Below are 22,182 nucleotides of genomic sequence, written 5' to 3'. Positions count from 1 at the left end.
CTATCTCTAGGGATCTATCTTACAGATATGTACTGGGAAATATCTGAAAATATGTGTGCACAAAGCTACCATGTCACTATTTTTAATAGCAAAGGACTGGAAACAATCCAAATTTTGATCTTGATTTGAATAAAACAACTATAAAAAAACTTGACACCATGGAAGAAATTTGAACACTGACTAGGTAGTTGATTATATTAAATTTTTAAGATGTGATAATGCTATTATGATTATGTTTTTTGCAAAAGAGTACCTTTTAGAAATACTTGATATGTTAACAATGCATTACAGTTATCATTTGTTTTGATATTCGAATTGACCCGTCTTTAGCTGGTGACTGCCCCTTGAAGTTAACTCCTGAGTCCTTCTGCCACATCTTTTAGAGATAATTACTTAAGTATTTGTGGATGAAATTTTATGATTGGAATTTGTTTCAAAATAATCCAAAGGTCAGGGTAAGTGGGGAGGTAGAGATGAATTAAGATTTGCCATGAGTTGATAATTGTTTAGTCTGGACGATAGGAGTTTTGTTATGCTATTATGTCTTCTTTTGCGTCCATTTGAAATTTCCCATGAAAATGTACAGGGTTTAAGTAGGCAGAAATGGAGAGAATGCATTTAGACAAAGTCATTGAGACCAAGGTGGGCAATTGGACGTGAAGTTCTTGGTAAATTTAACACAGATTTCCTTTATTTCCACTGTATCTTATTTGTGTTTTAGTTAGCTGGTGTCTTTTTGTGAGTGTGTGATAGAGTGTTTAAGATATATTTTTCTGTAAGTGTAGTTCTAAGCATTAAAGTAACTTCTAAAGTAGGAAGTTTTTCGTTTATTGGCCCTCATTATAGGGCCTTGGGTTATCAAAAGACTTGATTTGAGGGAAGTGAAATTTTTCTCACACTTTTTATGAGAGGCATATTATCTTTCAGATTTTGTTTGGACGTTAAGTATACCAGGCAAAAGAGAAAATGGAGAGTACAACTTTTCTTTTTTTCAGGTTTAACATTGAGATTGTTTATTTATGAGGTTTTAAGTGTGTCATTTTAATAATTATAAGAAACCTAGGTTATACAAAATTGCATATAGGAGCAAAACTTTCTCTCCCTCTGAACATTTCACTGTCTTAGAAAATATGATTTATTTAGTGATATCTAATTGCATCAAGCATGATCATTTTAACTTGTTTTCTATTCTCCCAACAGATTAATTTTAAAACTGGAAGTTTGTATCTTTTGCTGGATATTGGAAATTAAGTCTAATGGCAGCAGACTTTATAAAGAGTTGCTGTAAAGGATGTTTCTATGGTGAAACAGAAAAGCACACCTGTGAGTTTCGTTTTGTTTTGTCTTCAACAAACATTTATTTAATGTCTTCATTTGTGGCATTTTGTAATATAAAGAGAAATGAGACTTATTTCCTAACTTCATAGGGAAGGCAGAAATGTAAATATAAGGCACACTAGGTAAGTATTAAAGTACTCTGGAGCGTAGGGGAGAGAAAGGTGAATTCAGCGCAGGGTGGAACAGCACCGCAGCGAGGTGGCGTTTGTATGGAGGTTTGAAGAAGACTTTAGCAGGCTGAGTGGGAAGAGGGCAGTAAGAGAAGGTGGGGCTTGGACATGAGTGTTACAGGCGGATGAAGTCGGACAGGCGGAGGCAGGGGAGAAGAGAAGTGTTGGGGGGTTGGGAGGACAACATACTCTGGCCAATGGTTTCCAGTCTATGAACAGTGCACTAAAAAATGCCTTTGGTGAATAAGGCCCAATCGAGAAAAGACCCGTAACTTTAGCAAAACCCACGTTTATCCAGGACTCCTGGAGATTTCCCTTTGTATCGTGTGGTTTCCTCATCTCTTCAGGGTTATGACTGGAACTTTCTTTTTCTTTGGGTCTTTCTTGTATCTCTTAGTCTAGAGCATAGCTTCCTAGTATATTTGAGTATGAAGGCTTCTTTTGCATTAAAAGATTTCACAAATTGCTGCAGAATAGGAGTTGTACTTTCATTCAGTCTGCAGAGAGTACTAATTATACATAAAGATTAACTCTGGCCTTCCCTACCTCCCCATCCTAAGGTACGCAGCTTAGAACATATAGTTCTGGAAAGTGGATAGAATAGATCTGAGAGGCTAGCACAGGGAGAGATGTATTATATTAAGGTCAGCATACATATTATTTTGTTATTTGGTGAAGATTTTTGTAGACTTGGAGCCCTTTAGCTTCTTTTCAGAATTGCTCTATATATTTAAGACTGATATTAACCATTAGTATTGCCAACAAGAATTGCTTTGTTCAGGGTGTTTTTAAAGGACTAGATTTTACCTGGAAGTCATAATTGTGGAATTAACTAAAAAATAAATTTGTTTTCCATCTATTAACTCTTTTGTGGGAATGAGACTCTTTAAAAAGCTTCTTTTACCTGTTACTATGATAAGTTAATATATTTTGGCAATAGTATATCACTCGCTCAAATATTGACTGGACAGAATTAATGTGGATTCCGGAAGTGCTTGATAGGACCCAAGCGTGGTTTATGTATCAGCAGTTTCTTCTAAAACGATTAAATAAGTACCAAAGCATGCTAGGTTTAGAATATTATACAGAAATTTACATGCATTTTTTAATTTTTTCTTTTCTTTTTTCTTTTATGTGCAGTTTCTGTGGAGAGAGACTTTAAAGCAAAAGTTTCGAATAGTCAAAATACTACTATCTGTACACCTCCATTGACTTCTGTTTCTGTAAAGCCTCAGGTTGGCTGTACTGAGGATTATTTACTTTGCAAATTACCATCTGATGGCAAAGAAGTACCGTTTGTGGTGCCCAGGTTTAAGTTATCTTATATTCAGCCCAGGACGCAAGCAACTCCTTCACATCTGGAAGAACTCGAAGGTAAACAAGAAAATGGCGGGGTTTAAAAATCAACATGCAGCGTTAAAATGCTGTTATTTTGCTTTTTTTAATCTTTAATATAGGTTTATCTTTTCTGTCTGTAACGTAATATCTTTTAAATTTACGTTTCACTTTTTATATGTTTCTCTCCTGTACAGGAACTTAATGTGCAGTGTTTTTTTGAAAGGTCCCATTGTGAAATCTGTTCATGATACAACACATTTGTGTGTTGACTTGGCCTTCTTAAAAGGAATAATATAATTTTAATATATCAGTTATCCTTCACACATGGATAAGAAAAATAGAGGAATTATTCTGTATTTGATCAGTAAATATAAGAAATATTATTATCTGCTATTTTCTAAAATTTAGTGTAAAGAGAAATAAGGAAACAATGAAGTAGTCTTTCTTCCTTCTCCTCTTTCTCCATCGCTGCACTTCCCGATCTAAACACACTTGCCAGTCTAAATAACCACTCGAATGAGGTCGATTCGTTGGCTGAGTTTGGGCTGATGTTGTAGAGGTCAATGGACTAATGAAAAGGAAACAACGTGTAACCCTTGTATTTTAAAAATAATTTGTTTTAGTCCATTGAAACACTATCAGTCATAATGATTTTTTCCCCAAAATTTTATTATGAAAAATTTCAAACATACAGAAAAATCGAAAGAACGGTAGATACCTGTATGTCCACCACATAGATTCTATCATTAACATTTTACTGTATTTTTTATCACATATCTATCCATCTATCCATTTCTCTCTCCATGATTAATCCTTTTTTGGTGGGGGGAGAATGTATGTCAGAGTAAATTACAGACATCAGTACACGGCTCTCTAAATACTTAAGCATATATATCATTTACTAGGGTTCAATATCTGTTTACACTTTCCTCCTTTTGACATAAACTTTACACACAGTGAGCCACCCAAGTTTTAAGTGTGTATTTTTTGAGTTTTGACAAATGCATATACCAGTGTAATCCAAACGCCTATCAAGATCTAGAATAGTTCTTCAAATATTTTTTTCTGCTCTATCTTTCCTCTTTTCTCCTTCTGGAATTCCAATTACACATATATTGGACCTTTTATTGTTTTATATGTCTCTGAGACTTCTTTTTTCCCCCAATCTTTTTTTTTCCTCTCTCTTCTTAATATTGGATGGTATTGATCTATTTTCAAATTCACTCTTTCCTCTATCTCCATTCAGCTGTTAAGCCCATCCAGTGAATTTTTTATTTTAGACATTGTATTTTTCAGTTGTAGAATTTACATTTGGTTCTTTTTTATAGTTCCTGTTTCTTTGCTGTGATTTCTTGTTTTGTTTTGTTTTTTTCATTATTGTGAGCCTGTTTTCTTTTATGTCTTAGAGCTTTAATCTGGGTTCAGATTCTGTGGATTGTCTTTCTTTGAGAATGGGTCACATTCTGTCATTTCTTTGTCTATGGAGTAACTTTGGGTTGTATTCTGGATGTTGGATGTTATGGAGACTCTAGAATCTGTTATATTACTCTGAGAGTGTTTTTTTTTTCTTTTTTTGTTTTTCTTGTTCTTTCTTTAACCAGGCAATTAACTTGACTGGAATATGCTGTAAATTCTGTGTTTTTGGTGGCAGCTCTTATCTCAGCTTATTTTTTTTATCCTTAGTTGGAGTCTGTCCCACACATGTGTGGTTCGGGGATCAGCCAGATACTTGAACAGACTTTACTCACTGAATTTGGGGCTCTCTCCTTTCTAAGATTCCCACCTTACTTTCTAGCGGCTGTGGTTGCTCTGAACTCTGCTTTCTGGTTCTTCAGGCCAGACAGACTGTGGATTTTCTATTGGAGTTTTATCTGCCCTGCTTGGGGCCAACTTTAGCTTGCCCTCAGTCTAAAAGTCATTAAAAACCACGTAATTCACTTTGCGCCATTCCGTTTTTTCCAAGAGTCACGTCTTGTCCAGAATCTGCACTGCTTTTGTTCTCTCTCCAGTGCCTTCAGGATTTTTGTTCATTTAGTTTTTGGTCTAGAGTTTATCATTCTTTTTTTTTTTTTTTGAGGGGGGAGGGGGAAGATTAGCCCTGAGCTAACACCTGCTGCCGATGCTCCTCTTTTTGCTGAGGAAGACTGGCTCTGAGCTAATATTCATGCCCATCTTCCTCTACTTTATATGTGGGATGCCTGCCACAGCATGGCTTGCCAAGCGGTGCGTAGGTTTGCGCCTGGGATCCGAACTAGTGAACCCTGGGCCGTCAAAGCAGAGCGTGCAAACCTAACCGTTGTGCCACTGGGCCGGCCCCCTGGAGTTTATCATTCTTGTCTACAGGAGAGTTGGATCTGGTAGGAGTGAAGGTTTTTTTAAAGAAACACGGAAAGATAAACCCTGACCTATCACTTTGTTTTGCACAGATCAGTAGTATGTCTCAAAATTCATTATTTTTGAGGAAGATTAGCCCTGAGCTAACATCTGCTGCCAATCCTCCTCTTTTTGCTGAGGAAGACTGGCCCTGAGCTAACATCTGTGCCCATCTTCCTCTACTTTCTGTGTGGGACGCCTGCCACAGCATGGCTTGCCAAGTGGTGCCATGTCTGCACCCAGCATCTGAACCCACAAACCCCAGGCCGCCGAAGTGGAATATGTGCACTTAACCGCTGCGGCACCAGGCTGGCCCCTTAAAAGTCATTTTTAAAAGTTCTGGCTCACAGGATACCCCAATCAGTTGATCTTTCTCTTTCTCTTGTACCTGTTTGACAACATTGGGGTTAAACTATAAACAGTCTTTTTTTTTTTTTTTTTTGAGGAAGATTAGCCCTGAGCTAACATCTGCTGCCAATCCTCCTCTTTTTGCTGAGGAAGACTGGCCCTGAGCAAACATCTGTGCCCATCTTCCTCTACTTTATATGTGGGATGCCTACCACAGCATGGCTTGCCAAGCAGTGCCATGCCTACACCCGGGATCCGAACCGGCGAACCCTGGACCGCCGAAGCAGAACATGCGAACTTAACCCCTGCGCCACCGGGCCAGCCCTAAACAGCCTTGTAATCTGTTTTATTCACATTGTGTGTTGTGAGCATGTTTTCATTATTCATTGCTTTTTAATGCCTGCATAGTATTAAATCATATGGGTGTACCATAATTTATTTAATAAATTGTCTATCCTTGGGGTATTTTATGTATTATTTTCATAATAAGAAAATAAGTAAGAAATACCTCCCTGGCAATATGTGATAGTTTTTCTTCAGCTTTTTTTCCCCCATTGTATCACTAGAAAGCAGATTACTTTTTGAGTTGAATGAGTAAGAAATTGGTTTACACAGAAATTACAGGCTCACTGAAGATGTGGCAAAGCTATCTGATTTTTAGCATACTGGAGAGAAAATTACTTTATTTAACTAGAGTCAAAATGTATTCTTGGTGCTTAATTATAAAAGTCAAATGTGTGTGTATGCTGTGGGAGTGGTGGGCTGGCATGGAGACATTAAGACAGGGCAGGCCGCTGTCAATGATGGCTGAAATATTGACTAGAATGCTGGGAATTTGTTTTGTCGCCTTGCGTACTTGCTTGTGGGTCTGATTACAGCTGCAGCTTACTACTTTGATAACATACAGATTCTGTCATTAACATTTTACTGGGCTTGCTTTATCATGCATCTGTCTCTCTCTCCATCAAGAAAATGCTTTTTGGATGAACACTGAAATTTTAAATAGAGCTTTTGAGAGGTGTAAGCAATTGTGCAACTTTACATTTAGTTTTATAGCATTGTAGTTCTGTAACTGGAGAGAAATTCCTCTTGAACTTTAAAAATGATACCACGGTATAGTGTTTGAGGGGAAAATTGGAATTCTCCAGTTGCTTATTTGTAAGGGAAAACTGAAATCAGAATATTCCTTTTGGATTCAGCCTCCAAAGGCAGTGAGTCATCTTTGGTGCTCACACTCCTGGCGGTGCTGTTCTGTTACCATAAACAGACTTTTGTAGCAGTGTTTGTGTGCTGCATGATTTAAGTGTTAGCTTATAAGGGGGAGAGGCCCTCGTAAGGCTCTCTGGCATCATATTCCCTCTTGGCACCCCTCTGCCTGTGTCTGTGCTTGGCTTGCACACAGAGTCATTTGAACAAGGGTGAGGATAAAATCTCACCTCATAACTCCATATCTTATTTTTCTTTTCTGAACTCAGTGTGAAGCCACCTGTTTTATGGTTTAGCTCAATTCAGAAAATATTACCCTGTACTGTGGGTTCGGTTTTAAATGGGACAAAAGGAATTAAAACATGACCATAGTTTAAACATTTAAAAAACTTTATTTTATGTTTATCTATTACTTCCAATGTGATTATTAACTTTGAAGGAAATCTGATCTATTGTTTTACCCTTTTTAAATTGTGAAATATAAAACACATCCAGCAAAAAGAAGCAGAATTGAAGTTTACAGCTCAGTGATTTATTACAAAGCAAAACATGTGCATAGTCACCACTCAAGTAAAGAAATAGAGTTAGCAGCAACCCCAACGCCTGCGTCTTCCTCCTTTTCAGTCCCTCCAGAGTAATCAGTATCCCAGTGGTTGTAATCACTTTCTTGCTTTTCTTACTTTTATTACCTGAGCCCATTTCCCTAAATGTTGTGGCTTAGTTTTTTCTGTTTTCTGACCTTGATGTAAATGAAATTACATATTCAGTATAGATTCTTTTGTTTTGAGTTCTTTCATTTAACATTAGGTTTGTGAGATTCATTCAAATTGTTAGTAGCTTCACTTTGTTTTCATATTTGTACAGTAAGTGTGTATCTATTCTGTTGTAATCTAAATAACATGGTAGACAGTAGTGTTTCTCTATAGCTTACTGGAAGGTGTTTTTATCTAGTAAGCGTACACTACAGTTTATTTACTGTTGATAGACATTTGAGTTTTTTCCAATTTTTGGCTATTATAGACAATGATGAACATTCTTGTACTTGTCTCTTGGTGCACAGGTGCAGGCATTTCAATTGTGTGTCTGTCCCAGAATGACGTTTTGGGTCATAGGGTATACATATCTTCAGCTTTAGTAGAAATTGCAAACTGTTTCCCATGGCAGCTGCATCACTTGACCTTCCCACCAGCAGGTTATGATAGTTCCCAGTGCTTTACTTTCTTGCTAACGCTGTTGTCAGGCTTTTCAATGGTAACCATCCCGGTGAGTGTGTAGTGGTGTCTCGTTGGAGTTCTAGCTTAGGTTTTCCTCTTGACTAATGCAGTGGAGCACCGGGTCACTTTTATTGACTCTTTCGATAGCCTCTCTTCTGAAGTACCTGCTTCAGTGTTCAGCCAGTTTGTATCTAGGCTCTCCTGTCTTTTTCTTAGTGATTTGTGGGAGTGTCTCACATATTGTAGATAGGAGCCCTTTGGCAGTTGTATTTGTTGCACATGTCTTCTCCCACTCTATGGGTTGCCTTTTCACTCCCTTAAATAGTCTTTTGACAAATAGAAATTTCAATTTTAAGGCCATTCAGTTTATTAAAATTGTTTTCTGTTTAATGCTATCTTCCATTTAAGAAGTGCTTCTCCACCAAAGGACGTGAAAACTTTCTTATAAATTTACTTAAATATAGAAGTTTTATTGGTTTGCCTTTAACATTTAATTTAGATCTACAATCCATGTGGAATTAATTTTTTGTGAATATATTTAGTTGGGATGAAGGTTTCTTTTTTTTCCTGTATCAGTATCCACTTGTCTTACTACCTTTTGGTGAAAAGTCCATTCTCTCCCTACTGTTGTGCATTGCCCCATTGATTATAAATCAAGTGTCCGTAAAATGGGTGTCTCTTTCTGGGCTTTCTGTTCTGTTCCACTGATCTTATAATTGTGCCCATATTCTGTTCTTAATATCCAGTACAGCAAACCTTTCAGTCTTGTTTTTCTGCTTAAAGGTTATCGTTTTGGTTATTCTTTGTCCTTATATATTTGATATAAATATTTTCTGTTCAGTTTATTTGACTTATAACTTTATTGCATTGTGGCTAGAGAACATACTCTGTATCATTTCAGTCCTTTAAAATTTATTGAGACTTGCTCTGTGTATCTCAGCATGTAGTCAATTTTTATAAATGTTCTGTGTCTTCATGAAAAGAATGCATCTCCAAAAAAAAGATAATATTTTTACTTAAAGATGTTATTTGTGTAAGTAGAATAATAAAAGGAAGCTTAAATCACAGAATACAGAATTGTCTTTGAGGCAAAGAAAAATACCAAAAATTTACCAGGCTTTCTTGAAGCAGAGTGCATGGCTGATCCCTGGCAGAATACTCCACACAGTTAGAACTCAGTAAATGTGTGCTCATTTTTTTTAGATGCAAAGGCATGTGATATAGTGTTACTCGAGACAAAATTCTTTTCCTTTGCTTTGGGTGCATCAGCTGTTGGCTAATAACTCCAAGAAGAGGATGTTGTAAAACTTTAGAAACACTTGCTTTCAGGATCTGCCAGAGCATCTTTTGGAGATCGGAAGGTGGAACTTTCCGGTTCATCCCAGCATGTCCCCAGCTATGATGTCTATAACCCATTCTATATGTATCAGCACGTTTCACCTGATCTGAGTCGGCGCTTTCCTCCTCGTTCGGAAGCGACGAGATTGTATGGATCAGGTATGAAATTTTTTTTGTTTTCCTCCTCTTGTGTTTCTCTTTAACAAATGGAGAAGTCAAATTAAATCTGAGGCCCCGGAAGAAATGATTCATGTTATGAAAAACAATTTAAAAATAAGAGAAGAGCAGACTTCAGAAGTGATGTGATAAATGTCACGACTTGTCCAAGGTATTATATCCAAGACAAAAATTGAAAGAATACTGAGTTATATGTGTTGGTAGTTCCAAATTCCATTTTAACTGTCCTTTTTTAAAAGAAGTTTTGTTTTCAGATTATTTTGTGTATATTTTATATGTCATCTATACATTCATAAAGTCTGCAACAGATATTTACTAGCTTTTTTCTTTTTTGCCCTATTCAGTTAAAATGATGAGTTTGGAAACTCATGATATGATTAGAAATATAAACAAAGAAAATAGAAAATGCCATAATGATTTTAGAACTTTCTTAGTTTCCTATTTGAGACGGTGTCAGTTATAGTCTATCTTGTATGCATCTGATTCATAGAATTCTCACTGTTTTTCGGGTTTTTGATATATATAGTTATGTCGACTACCAAATTCAGGATGAGGTACTGAAAATCAAGCTGAAGTATTTATTTAAATATTTATTTATTTCAGCACTATGCTAGAATACACAATTAGCATACGGAGTTCTATTCTTGAAGGATCTTACAGTGTAGAAGGGAAACTCAAAATACAGGAGCACATGGTATTCAGATTTGATTTTTTTAATGTAATAAGTTTCACTAAACAGTTGAGTTGCATTCAGCACAGAGGACTTACGTCCTCTTAGATTATTTTTCTGGGATGAAGAATTGAGTCATGTAACGAAAAAGAATGAATTTTCCCTGCATGCTGTTTGATGTGGATGTGAAAATGTGGTGTTTGATTTATGTTGGTTTCTGGTTCAAATAAAAGTAAAATAATTGAAAAACAATTTTTTTAGCTTCATTAGAAGGCTTCCCCTCTTAAATAGATTTGTATACTGTATTCATGATATATTGCTATAGAGATTTAGTCCATTATAATTAAGTGGAATTCCAGTGTTTCTTCCTTTTTACTATAAAAATAGTAATTTTCTTATGTCCCTTTGTAGTTTGTGATTTAAGGACCACCAAACTTCCTGGCTCCCCTGGGCTGAGCAAGTCTATGTTTGATCTTACAAGTTCATCTCAGAGATTCATCCAGGTAAATTATTTATATCAATTTAATTATATGTGATAATTTATTTTCAAGCTAAAAATTCAGAAACGTGTGAATTAGGAACAACACGTTGTATATTTTTTGTAGACGTATCTATTCTACTATCTGAAGAAGAAACTCTTGGCGTTACCCACGTGCATTATTTTAGGAAGCTCTCAGTTGGGTACTGGAAGGCAGTAGTTTTTCTTTTTTTTTCTTTATGACTCCTGCGTCTCTCCGTTGGTGCTCTCAGGCAATCTTGAGGCAGTTGTCATTTAAAATAGTGTAGTTACAAGTGCTTAATTAACTTTCTTTATTGATCATAACTACCTGGTTAGTATTTCTATTGAGCTGTAGGACTTTAGTTATTCATTAATGTTAACACAGTGTCCTCCTATTTTTGAGATAGAATTGAGAATTTTTTGATATTTAAAAAAAGTTTCTTTTTTTAATACAAGTAAACTGTGATAATTATTTAAAAATTAGAAAGTAGACTTAAGCAAAGTAAAAGGACAAATCACCTATATTTCTATAACTGGGAGTAAAAGCACTATGAAAATATTGTTATGTATACTTGTGGATTTTTTCCCGTCTGAATGTCTATACATATATCTTATTAAAATGGAAGTGTATTCTAAATAATCCTTAATTATCCTCACTTGAGTTAATGTTTTGCAGACTTAATTCTTTATAGCACCAGTTCTTGAACATGCGTCAGAATTGTTTGGAGTTAAAATACGGATTGCCAGGCCTCACCCCCAGAGCTTTCGATTCAGTCAGTATCCCTGCATCGGGGCCAGAATTTGTAGTTCTAACTGGTTTCCAGGTGATGCTGATACTCCCGGACTGCAGGGACCATGCTTTGGTCACTGCTGCTTTCCAGGTTCTTAGGTAACAGGGCACTTCTAAATATATTCTGATTTGTATTAGTACTTTCAAGTATGAAACATAAGCAGTAATCTCTTCCTCCTTATTACAGGACCAAACCAAGAACAGCAAAGCCTTTCCCATATTAAGATATTTAAGATTTTCCTGATAACCACACAAAAGGCCTCTTTCCTCTCCCTTATCTAAAAGTGGGAGATTCTGATCAGTAACACTGTCAGAATGATTCGCATGCGGTTTGTTACTGGGAGGGTATTGGGGCATAAATTTCACAATCCTTAAAACTTGATATGCGATTTCCAACTAAAGAAGAACTTTATTTCTAGAGAGATGATTCGTTCTCCAGCGTGCCCAGTAGTTGTTCGTCAAGGAAGAATTCTCAGGGGAGTAACCGAAGCCTGGGTAAGGAAGAAAGTGTCCTATCTTTATATTCCTAAGGGAATTATTTCTACCCAATAGTAATTTGAAAGTAAATATGATAAGGTAAAAAACCTCTAGATGATTATACCTATGTTGGCAGTGTTATCTGCCTGTGAATACACAGATCAGATGATCCATTTTTTAGTGTTTAGGCAATGCATCGTTAAAAAAAGTGAGGCAGTTAAATATAGATATATTTTTGGCATATATTAGTGAAGGGACTTCTTAAAGCATTCAGTATTCAGGCCATATCAGTGTTGTTTGGAAAAGTTTTTCTTAGTTTTAACTTCAATCCCTCAGGCTATAATTGGGTTAAGTTTTTAAGCCAGGTACTTTTTATACCTTTTCCCTAGGACTTCAACAGAAACATTGAAGTGTGATTTTTGTCTTTTTAAATTGGCAACTTTAAAAAATAATTGTAGCATTTTTAATTATGCTCTTAAAATTGGATCATCTCAAAGCTTAATCGGGTTAGAAGGATTGCATAGCAATTCAGACGTCTTTGTTCTTTCACAATTCAGATACAATTACTCTGTCAGGAGACGAAAGAGAGTTCGGGAGATTGAACGTGAAAGTATTTTATAATTCTTCAGTAGAGCAGATCTGGATCACGGTTTTACAGGTAAGTTCATTAGTTAATACCGCCTTTTCTTACAAAATTGAATATTTAGAAATTATAGGCATCTACTGTCGCTCTCTTGTGGAGCATGGGCCAGTACCTTCTTTGGAATTTAAGGTTCTTTAGTATTTTGCAGAAAATAGTATTTAATAAAGAATCTAAAGGAAATAAATCGGTAGGTATGATGGAAGGAGGTTTGTTTTTTAACCTCAAGAAAGAAATTGATGTGATATCTAAAACATTAAATGTTAAATTATTTCAATGTAGATGAAACAAGAGCTCTCAGCAGACTAAAATTTACTTTTATAGTTTGTATCTAACATCAACTCAAGAAATACATCAAATATTTGTATTGTCAGCATCCTTTGTGAAATTCAAACTGTATTTTTAATTTTTTTAGTGCAGAGATTTAACTTGGCCCTCTAGTTATGGAGACACTCCTACTATTTCTATAAAAGGAATGCTAACACTGCCCAAACCAGTGCATTTCAAATCTTCAGCCAAGGAAGGCTCCAATGTAAGTGGCCGTGATTGAATTTCTTTTTATGTTTTTCTCATATTTGTCACTTTAACTCATGTAAAGAATTGGAATAAGAAAGTGGTTTATTTTTGGGAAACTACAAGTATGTATCCTTTGCTTTTTAAAGACAATTTTGAGCCTCAAAAACATTTGATAGTTCATTGTCCAATATTAAGATACATTTAAAAAGAAAATCTTAATCACTATAAATATATAGAAAATGAATAATATCTAAGAAAACTACTTTTCTTATATGAAAGAAAATAATGTGTATGTTTTCATCCTCTCTCCCCCACCCCACTTTGACTTTGAGAAATAATTGCATGATTGCAATTAATTTCTTCTAAATGCTTGCAGTTATTGTAACTGGAAGACTAATAATCCCGAAATCGGTTTTATAGATTCTAGATTTCACGTTAACTTAAATATATCTTCATTTCTGTCTTCTAATGTGGGTTGAAAAGTTAGTGTTTTTCCATGCATATGAAGGGTATCTCCTGCAAGAACATATCATTTAAAAATAAGCCAATTCATGGGGCCCACCCTGTGGCCGAGTGGTTAAGTTCGTGCGCTCCATTGAGGCGGCCCAGGGTTTTGTTGGTTTGGATCCTGGGTGTGGACATGGCACCACTTGTGAGGCCATGCTGAGGCGGTGTCCATGGGCCACAACTAGAAGGACCCACAACTATAATATACAACTATGTACTGGGGGAATTTGGGGAGAAAAAGCAGAAAGAAAAAAAATAAGGTAATTCAAATTACTAATAAACATGCAAAAAGTTTACTAGTAATCATAGAAATACAAATTTAAATTACATATTGCTTTCACTTTCTTTTCTTTCAGTTTTCCTTTTTTTGCTTATTAAAATTAGGAGAAATTTTGCAAGTACTCTAGAACATATAACTTCTTGAAAATTATTTTGACAATTCTCATCAAAATCTTAAAATATTTACACTTTTTTTTTTGCTGAGGAAGAGCAGCCCTGAGCTAACATCTGTGCCAGTCTTCCTCTACTTTGTGTGCGTTGCTGCCACAGCATGGCTTGATGAGCAGTGCTGGGTCTGTGCCTGGGATCTGAAGCCGTGAAACCCAGGCTGCCTAAGCAGAGCACCTGAACTTAACCACTACACCACCGAGTGGGTCCCTAAATATTTATACTTTTTAGTGTAGCAATTCTACTTGGAATCTGTTCCGTGGAAATAAACTAAAATGCAAATATATATATATATATATATATGTGAAGTTCTTGGCAGTTCTGTTCATAGCAGAAAAGTTGGAAACGATCTAAATGCCTCATACAGGGGAATGGTTGAGAAGCCTCATGGTATACGTGTATATTGTTTCCTAGGATTTTTATAACAAAGTACCACAAACTGAGGGACTTAGAACAATAGAAATTTCCCTCTTACAGTTTTGGAGGAAGTCTGAAATCAAGGTGTCAGCAGTCTTGGTTCCTTCTCTGAGGGAGAATCTGTTCCGTGCCTTTCTCCTAGTTTCTGGTGATGGCCGGCAGTCCTTGGCGTTCCTTGGCTTCATTCTCATCTCAGCTTCCATCTTCACGTGGCCTTCTCCCTTGTGTCTGTGTCTTCACATGGCCGTCTTCTTATACGGACACCAGTCACATTGAATTAGGGGTGTGTCTGCTCCAGTGTAACCTCACCTTAACTTCACCAATTACATCTTCAGTGACCCTATTTCCAAATAAGGTCACAGTCTGAGTTTCTAGGGGTTAGGACTTCACATATCCTTTTAGAGGGGACAGAATTCAAACCATGACACCATGTGATGGAATACTAGGCAGCCATGAGAAATAATGTTTAGGAAGAGTTTTTAAGGACATGGCAAAATGTTCTTAATAAGTGGAAAGGCAGTAATCAAAATTGATGTATATTTCTTAGGATCTCACTTTACCAAAATCTGCATAATAGAAAGTCTAGATGGAAATAAATCTTAACTCTGGTTATAATCCTGACACTCAGAGATGAATACTTTCTGAATTAAACAATTTCACTTTTTGATTTTCAAGTAAAACTTAGTTAATTTGGGAAAAGTTAGGAAAAAATGTTCTCACATTAAAACTTGCATAGAATCTTACTTTTAAAATTTATTATTATTTATTAAGTGGTTTGGGAGACCCCTATTGTGGCAAAATGTGAAGTAAACCAGTACTCTTGCTTCGTTTGTATGCTCATGGCAGCTGAGTTTCAAAGTTAAGCATTTTATGTATACGTGTTATTGGTGTGATCCTATGGCCTGAGACTCTGAAAGAAAACGATAGCTTAGGTGGTTGGGGAGCTCTCCAAAGCACAATTCTGACTACAGAGACATATAAAACCATTGCAATAAAAGTGACAATTTGGGCACAATGTCTAAAATATTGATATAGTTGCCCAGATATCTTGCCTTTTCAACATGCAAAAACTTATTTTCAAAACGATGCACTAAAGATGGAAAGAAGGAAGTATATAGCAAAGAACTGTCTAGTGTCAAGAAGATGTTAGCCTATGGTAAGCCAAGGTTTTAAAAGCGTTAAAAGTAATAAAAAGAACATTTGAAAATATTCTGAGCATGGAAAACACTGACTTGTTGCTTGGGGTGGATGCTTATAAGAGAAGGTAGAATTTTAAACTCGTATTTTCCTTTGTCTTCTCTATTAAGGAGGTTGATTTTGAGATTAGAAAAGGTGAAACAAACATCACCGAAAGAGAAATTGAAGCCTCAGATAGATGTGAAGAATGTTAGCTCCTTTAAAGAAAGAATTCAAGTCTCTTAATGTGAACAAGTTAGATTTTGTGTACTGAGAGAGCTCGCATGAGATTCTTGAACCACTCTTACTGACTGTTGAAGAATTGTGAATAGCAGGAAGGATACTCCAGAACCAGAGATGGAAAACGACCTAATTTTCCAAAAGGGAAAAGATATTCTGGTGGACTTGGTGTTAATATTGACCTGAATTCCTGACTAAAAGGACGATTTGTGAAATTAAGAAAGGCAGTATCCAAGATAAATTCTGGAAAAACAATTCATGGCCATTCTCATTTTCATTTACATTGAAAAATATTTTTTGTTGTTGTAAAAAATTCAATCTACTTTTCCTAGATTATAAAATATTATTTTTGTTTATTTTGTTTTGGCATATCACCCTTTTTTTCAGTCCTTTTAAAATAGATTTTATATTTTCTTTTTTTTTTTTAGACTATTGACTTTATGGAAACTTTTGTATTTGCTATTAAACTCCAAAGTCTGCAAACTGTGAAGCTTGTATTTAAGATTCAAACCCAGACTCCCAGGAAGAAGACAATCGGAGAATGCTCACTGTCACTCAGAAGTCTGAGCACACAGGAGACAGATTACTCTCTGGATATAACACCACTTTCAAAAATTTCTGTAAGTGATAATAGGGTGTAAGGTTAAAAGTACTTCATCCTTTTAGGATTATTTAGTGGATGAGTTTTTGTTTGTTGGAGTGTAACTTGACCCTCTAGAGTATATTAGGAAGGCTCTCAAGAAGCAATAATAATCATCATCTTATTGTTTAATAATATTTTTTAAATAATTGATAAAAGGGTAACAGAACCCCTTTTCTTTCTCCATTGGGAAATAACCTTAGGGTTACCTTCTTCTAGTACATTTTTTATTAATGTTTCATACTTCAGGGGAAAACAGCCCTGAAGTATGAATAATTCCAAATTATTAATTAATTGTTTTCTTTTAGTTTTTTTAGTAGCTGATAACTTAGGAAAAGCAAGAAAGAACCATAAAGTCCAGCCTCAATCAGAGATTGTACTGAAGTAGATAGGAAAGTTGTTTTAATCCTGAGTAAGCTACGTATCTGTCCGTAAATGGAGTAGAGTGGAGGTTCCTACGGCTGGAGTTTTTGGTAGAGAACTTGATTATCTCTAGTGCTGACTGGTTTTTGAGACCTCATATTTGCTCCTCTTAAAAAGCCGGCTGAAGGTTGTCTTTAAATTGTTCAGAAATCCCTAATAATTTAATTATATAGTTTCTATGCCGGGATAACATTTATAGAAATCAGTCATAAGCTTTTTATAAGGTCAAACCTACATGTGATTTTAAATTTATATAGGATTTATATTTTATCTACTTTCAAAAAAATTTAAGGTGACTTGAAGTGATTCTTAACTCTGGCTACACGTTAGAGTCACCTGGGGAGCTTTAGAAAAATGCCCACACCTACACCATTTACATCAGGATTTTGGGGCGGGGGCAGGGGCACCTGTAGTTTTCAAAAGCTCCCCCAATGATTCCAATGTATAGCCTGGCTTGAGAACCACTGAAGTAGAGGGGAAATTAGGGGTTAAAAAATAAAAACCAATAAAAAACAAAGAAATACTATAATTGATCAAGAAGAGTTGAAATTTCTTGATCGTTATTTCTTGTCCGTTATTTTCTGTCTCCAACCCCAGTATATTTTCTTTATAGCATTTATCGCAATTTAGAATTATTTAAATTACTTGTTTTAAACAAAACAAAACTAGGGTCAAGCTTTCATGTGTTTTCTTCCTCTTTTGCTGTGCTCTTAATAAGGGGCTGTCATATTCTTGGCATTGAATGTTTGTATGTAGGTAGGTATGAAAGATACATGATGAGTGAAAGCATGCTAAATTAGATTGTTGTTATTTTCTGTTAAAATATAGCAGATTTGTAACTGTGAGGGGAGTTTATCACTTGCATCTTTGAAACTAGCTTAGTAGACATTCATCTGCAACCATATTTTACAGAAGGCACAAATATATTATTCAAACGGATAATTCAGATATTAAAACTTTAAAGACTACTAGTAGAGTCTATCAGAAGAAAACTCAGCAAAGGTAATTTCTGGGGAATTAAAACATTGTAATCTTACCTGCGTAGGGGAATTGAATGAGTGATTATGGCTAAGTTTCTACCAAATTGTATTTCATATATGGGAGGTCTTGTAAACATTCGTCTATCTGTTTATATGCCAGATGCTAGGGATACAAAGATTGATGCCCAAAAGAAGAGCTTTTGGGCTATACTGGACCAGTGACTTTATGTTACTGAGCGTGAATGTTTCCTGTTACTGGCTAAAGCAAGATTAGCATGCTTTGTTTCCTGTGTTGAGGAGGACAATTGGCATTCTAGTTGTGACGTTGAAAGAGCCAGACTTACATACCCATCCTCTACTCTGACAGCTTTCACCCCGAACAGCACAACTTTCATGTAGAGCTAACAACTTCTTCAGGACAGATTTCTTGACCTTGACAAATAGTCACATGTTCATTTGAGAACCCAGATTTCTCTGTTGGATAATGTGGAGGAGACAAGATTTGCCTGAACAAATCGCTGACATTCGTGGAGACTCACCATGCGGCTGAATTGGTCCTAAGTGATGAAATGCTCACACCAAACTTATGAGCTGCTGCCCTTGTTGTCCCTGTTGTGGAGACCAGGACACTGAAGTGCTTGCCTGAGTTCATAGAGCCGGTAGCCGAGGAGCCAGGATTTGGAAGGAAGCATCCTGACTCCAGACCAGCTCTCTGAACTCTGCCATGTGTTGCCCCCCCTAAAAAACTATTCTCAAACATCACCAGATCGTGGTTTTCTCTGGTTGTGCTTAACATTTCACTTTCGACAATTCCAGGAAGGCTAATAAAGTTTTCTTTTCTTTAAAAAATAATACATTATTCAGGAATAGAGATCATGTATCTTCCATAGTTTTGTGCTCATTAAAAATGCACTTAATATATACCAGCCAATTGATTGGAATTTTAATTTTGCGGTTATTATGAGATTGAAACCCACTTTGAATAGTCCATGATCTGGATTAATATCCTGGAACATAAATTGAATTTGTGAAATCACCTTGGCAAGTAAGAAATGGTAAACCTGTTACCAAATGCTGCTCTGTTTTATGAGAGTGAACTCTAGAAGTATGTAACACTAAGAGAAATTTTGCCACCATTAAGTGTTTTTATGTGTTATTACATTGTGGGTAGAAAACTATAATGAAAAATTTGTATCCATGATTTCCTTTGTGTTTTGTAAACAGTACTGTATTTTTTAAAATGCCAAGGACATTTTTTTTCATCAGCAAAGGTTTTATTTTACATGTAGCTACTGAATGAGTTCATGTGAAAAGATATATTAATCCATTCTCTTTCTGATTAAAGCAAAAGCAGTAAATTCAGCATTTGTTGGCAAAATAGACAACTTCTGTCATCATTTTAGACTTTTCAAGGAGGAGTGTAACCTCAACAGTTGAGTCTGTCCTGTTAGGTGATTCTCTTTTTACTGTCTCTCTCTTGATTTCTTATGGCATGACCAATTTTAAAACACAGAATGATGTTTTAAGAAAATGCCCAAGATTCAGTCAATGGTATATACATAGAAAGGTTCTTTTTCAATGAGCCTTGAGCCAATTATTGGAGAATACTGGGCGATTATCAAATCTGAAACCAAATGAAGTGTCCTTCAGCTGGTTTGTAGCTCTGTTGGCATCAGTAGGAGCAAAGACGGAAGTGTGTGCTGAGCCCTAAGCGAGACCGTTAACATTGTGTTCTTGCTTTTTCCCCATTCTTATTCTTTTCAACACGTGAATGGTGATGTTTTTGTGTTTGGACGACTTTATGTTTCTTTCTTTTATTTTTCACTCCAGGGACCTTGGAATCCACATACGTGGGTTGGCTTGTGTTCTGTTTCACAGACAAATTCCCAACTTTCTTCTGCTCTGAGTCAGCAGTACTGAAGAGCACATTTTACCTTTTCCTCCTGTCTGCGTCTCCTTCATTTTCTTGTTGCCTCAGGTTTTCTTTGCCCATTTCCTTGTTGTTTCCTGCCTCGTCACTTTCACTAGCTTCCTTCCTGCCACCTCTCCTCTTTGGCTTTGCTTCCATTCAGCATGGTAATTCAGCTCTGAATCCACAAATCTGTTGATTCTAGTAATCCTTTGTCTTCTGATTTTGGTAGCACCTACTCTGATTTCTACAATTAGAAAAATTGATGATTCTCATGTCTAACATTTTTTATTGTATTTCATATGTTCTTCAAAAAATAATTCAAATGGCTACATTTAAGTCTTTCGAAAGCGTGCTCTTTGGGTGTTTATTTCGCTGACATTTTCTCTAGTAAAACTGCTCAGACATTTAATTTGTTTTTAGTTTGAATTGTCTTTTGGTCTCCCTGATTTCGAAGGATCGGTATGTAGGTGTAACTTGTATTTTCAGAAATCATGAAAGTGAAAACCTCATATTTACAGAATCCATGACATTTATCTTAACCTTCTCTTAAAACATACAGCTTTGTGTGTCAATAAAAAGCAGCCTGTTCCAAATCTCTAACCTTAGCTCTTTAGTTTTGAATTTTTGAAATATCCCAAAACTTTGTTCTTAATTACCAAATGACGCTTTTTTGATATGCAGGTTTGCCACGCAGAGCTTGAATTGGGGACTTGCTTTCAAGCAGTAAATAGCAGAATTCAGTTACAGATTCTTGAGGCACAATACCTCCCAAGCTCATCAACACCTCTGACTTCGAGTAAGTATAGCAGTGACTCAAAGTGAAATTTTCAGAAAATATTAGTGAAAGATAGTTTTTTCCTACATTTCTTACAATGGAGATTAAAATCTTAGTTACTTTTGTTATTTGACTTAAGTACTTACTTTTAAGTTAAAATTACTCTATTGGATTTCAAATTTTAGCCAGTGTGTCTTCCTTAATCCGCTGGTCTCTTGACTCTTATCCAATTGTGAGCTCTGCATTTGATGCTGTTCCTTGTTTAGCTCATTTGTTAACACAGGTTGAGTGTCCAGCGGACTGTCAGATATGTCACCAGCCTAGATAATTTATCCTCTCTCCAGGTCTGTGTTCTTTGTTGGATACTCTGCTAACTAGAAACTTAATTTCAAAAAAAACAAAAATATCAAACACAAACCTTGAAACACTTTTCCCTCCCTGCATCTTTGGGTACAACCAAGGGTTCTGATACTTGAGTTGTCTAGGCCTGGTTCATGCGGCTGCCCCTTGGGCTGGAGGTTCATGCGGCTGCCCCTCGGGTTGGAGGTTTGAGGTCAGTCCTGCCTCAAGGGCTAAGCGTCGGGTAAGAGTGCTCTTTTTTCCTATTAGAAGAGGAAATATCTGGAGGCAGGCAAAAGCAGTGGATGTCCACTGTAGCTATAAAGACTGAAAATAAATGCCACTGAGCATTCAATTCAGGAAACTAGAAAAACAGCAAACACACAGGAAAGTAGAAGTAGGCAATTAAAGCTAAAGTTGAAGTTGATGAATATGGAGTCAACAACAAAAGACATAATCAATAAAACCAAAAGCTTTTCGTTTGAAAAGATCGTTAAAATAGACCAACCTGTAGGAGGTCAGATCAAGCGAAAAATAAAGAAAACATGAACAAGAAAGATGATATAATTTCAAATTCAGAAGAGATTCAGTAATAAATAAGACAATACCGTTTATAACTATACCAATTCATTTGAACAGCTATATAAAATAAATGATTTTCTAAGTAAAAAATTGTTGAAATTCACTCCAGAAGAGGGAGAAAATCTGAATAACACAATAACCATGTAAAAGTAGTTAAAGACCTGTCTCTAAGAAAAGCACCAGACCAAGATGATTCTACTGGCAGATTCTGCCAAACTTTCAAGGAACATATAATTCCTTATTCTGGATAAGCTGTTCCAGAGCATGAAAAAAAAAGTAGGAAAAAGTAACTTTATGAGGTTAGCATATTTTTGATGTCAAAACAGAAAAGATAGCACACACAAAAAGTAGCTGTAGCTACCATCACGTACGTAGATAGATGGAAAATCAAAAAATAAAAAATAAGCAAATAGAATCCAACTTGACATTAAAAGAATAGATTACCAGGACTACCTAGGGTTAAGTCTAAGAAACAAGGACAACCGTAGAAGTCTACAGATGCAATTTATTACATTAACAGGTGTCTCCCTTTTATTTTCATCAAAACTGCCAGTCAGGATTACCGATGACCTCCATTTTATAAATCTGACGGTCAGTTCAGTCCTCACTTTGCATCTCCCTCCTTTCTGGAAATTCCCTCCTCGCTTTCT

General features: G+C 36.0%; 1 protein-coding gene across 4 annotated transcripts in view; it reads left to right on the top strand.

Moving 5' to 3' along the window:
• Positions 1-22,182, top strand: part of TC2N (tandem C2 domains, nuclear) — a 42,615-nt gene that overhangs the window by 13,622 nt on the left and 6,811 nt on the right. For all 4 annotated transcript variants that reach the window (XM_023628293.2, XM_070249426.1, XM_023628294.2 and 1 more), the window contains exons 2-10: positions 1,201-1,323; positions 2,649-2,882; positions 9,317-9,484; positions 10,584-10,675; positions 11,881-11,956; positions 12,496-12,596; positions 12,994-13,110; positions 16,310-16,501; positions 20,518-20,632. In XM_023628293.2, coding sequence (XP_023484061.2) covers positions 1,257-1,323; positions 2,649-2,882; positions 9,317-9,484; positions 10,584-10,675; positions 11,881-11,956; positions 12,496-12,596; positions 12,994-13,110; positions 16,310-16,501; positions 20,518-20,632 — 1,162 coding nt within the window. In that variant the 5' untranslated portion in view covers positions 1,201-1,256. The remainder of the gene's footprint in view (positions 1-1,200; positions 1,324-2,648; positions 2,883-9,316; positions 9,485-10,583; positions 10,676-11,880; positions 11,957-12,495; positions 12,597-12,993; positions 13,111-16,309; positions 16,502-20,517; positions 20,633-22,182) is intronic.

Source organism: Equus caballus, chromosome 24 (assembly GCF_041296265.1).
Source record: "Equus caballus isolate H_3958 breed thoroughbred chromosome 24, TB-T2T, whole genome shotgun sequence".
Taxonomy (NCBI): Eukaryota; Metazoa; Chordata; class Mammalia; order Perissodactyla; family Equidae; genus Equus; species Equus caballus.
Note: the sequence above shows the minus strand (reverse complement) of the source record. Positions and strands in the feature narration are given on the sequence as shown.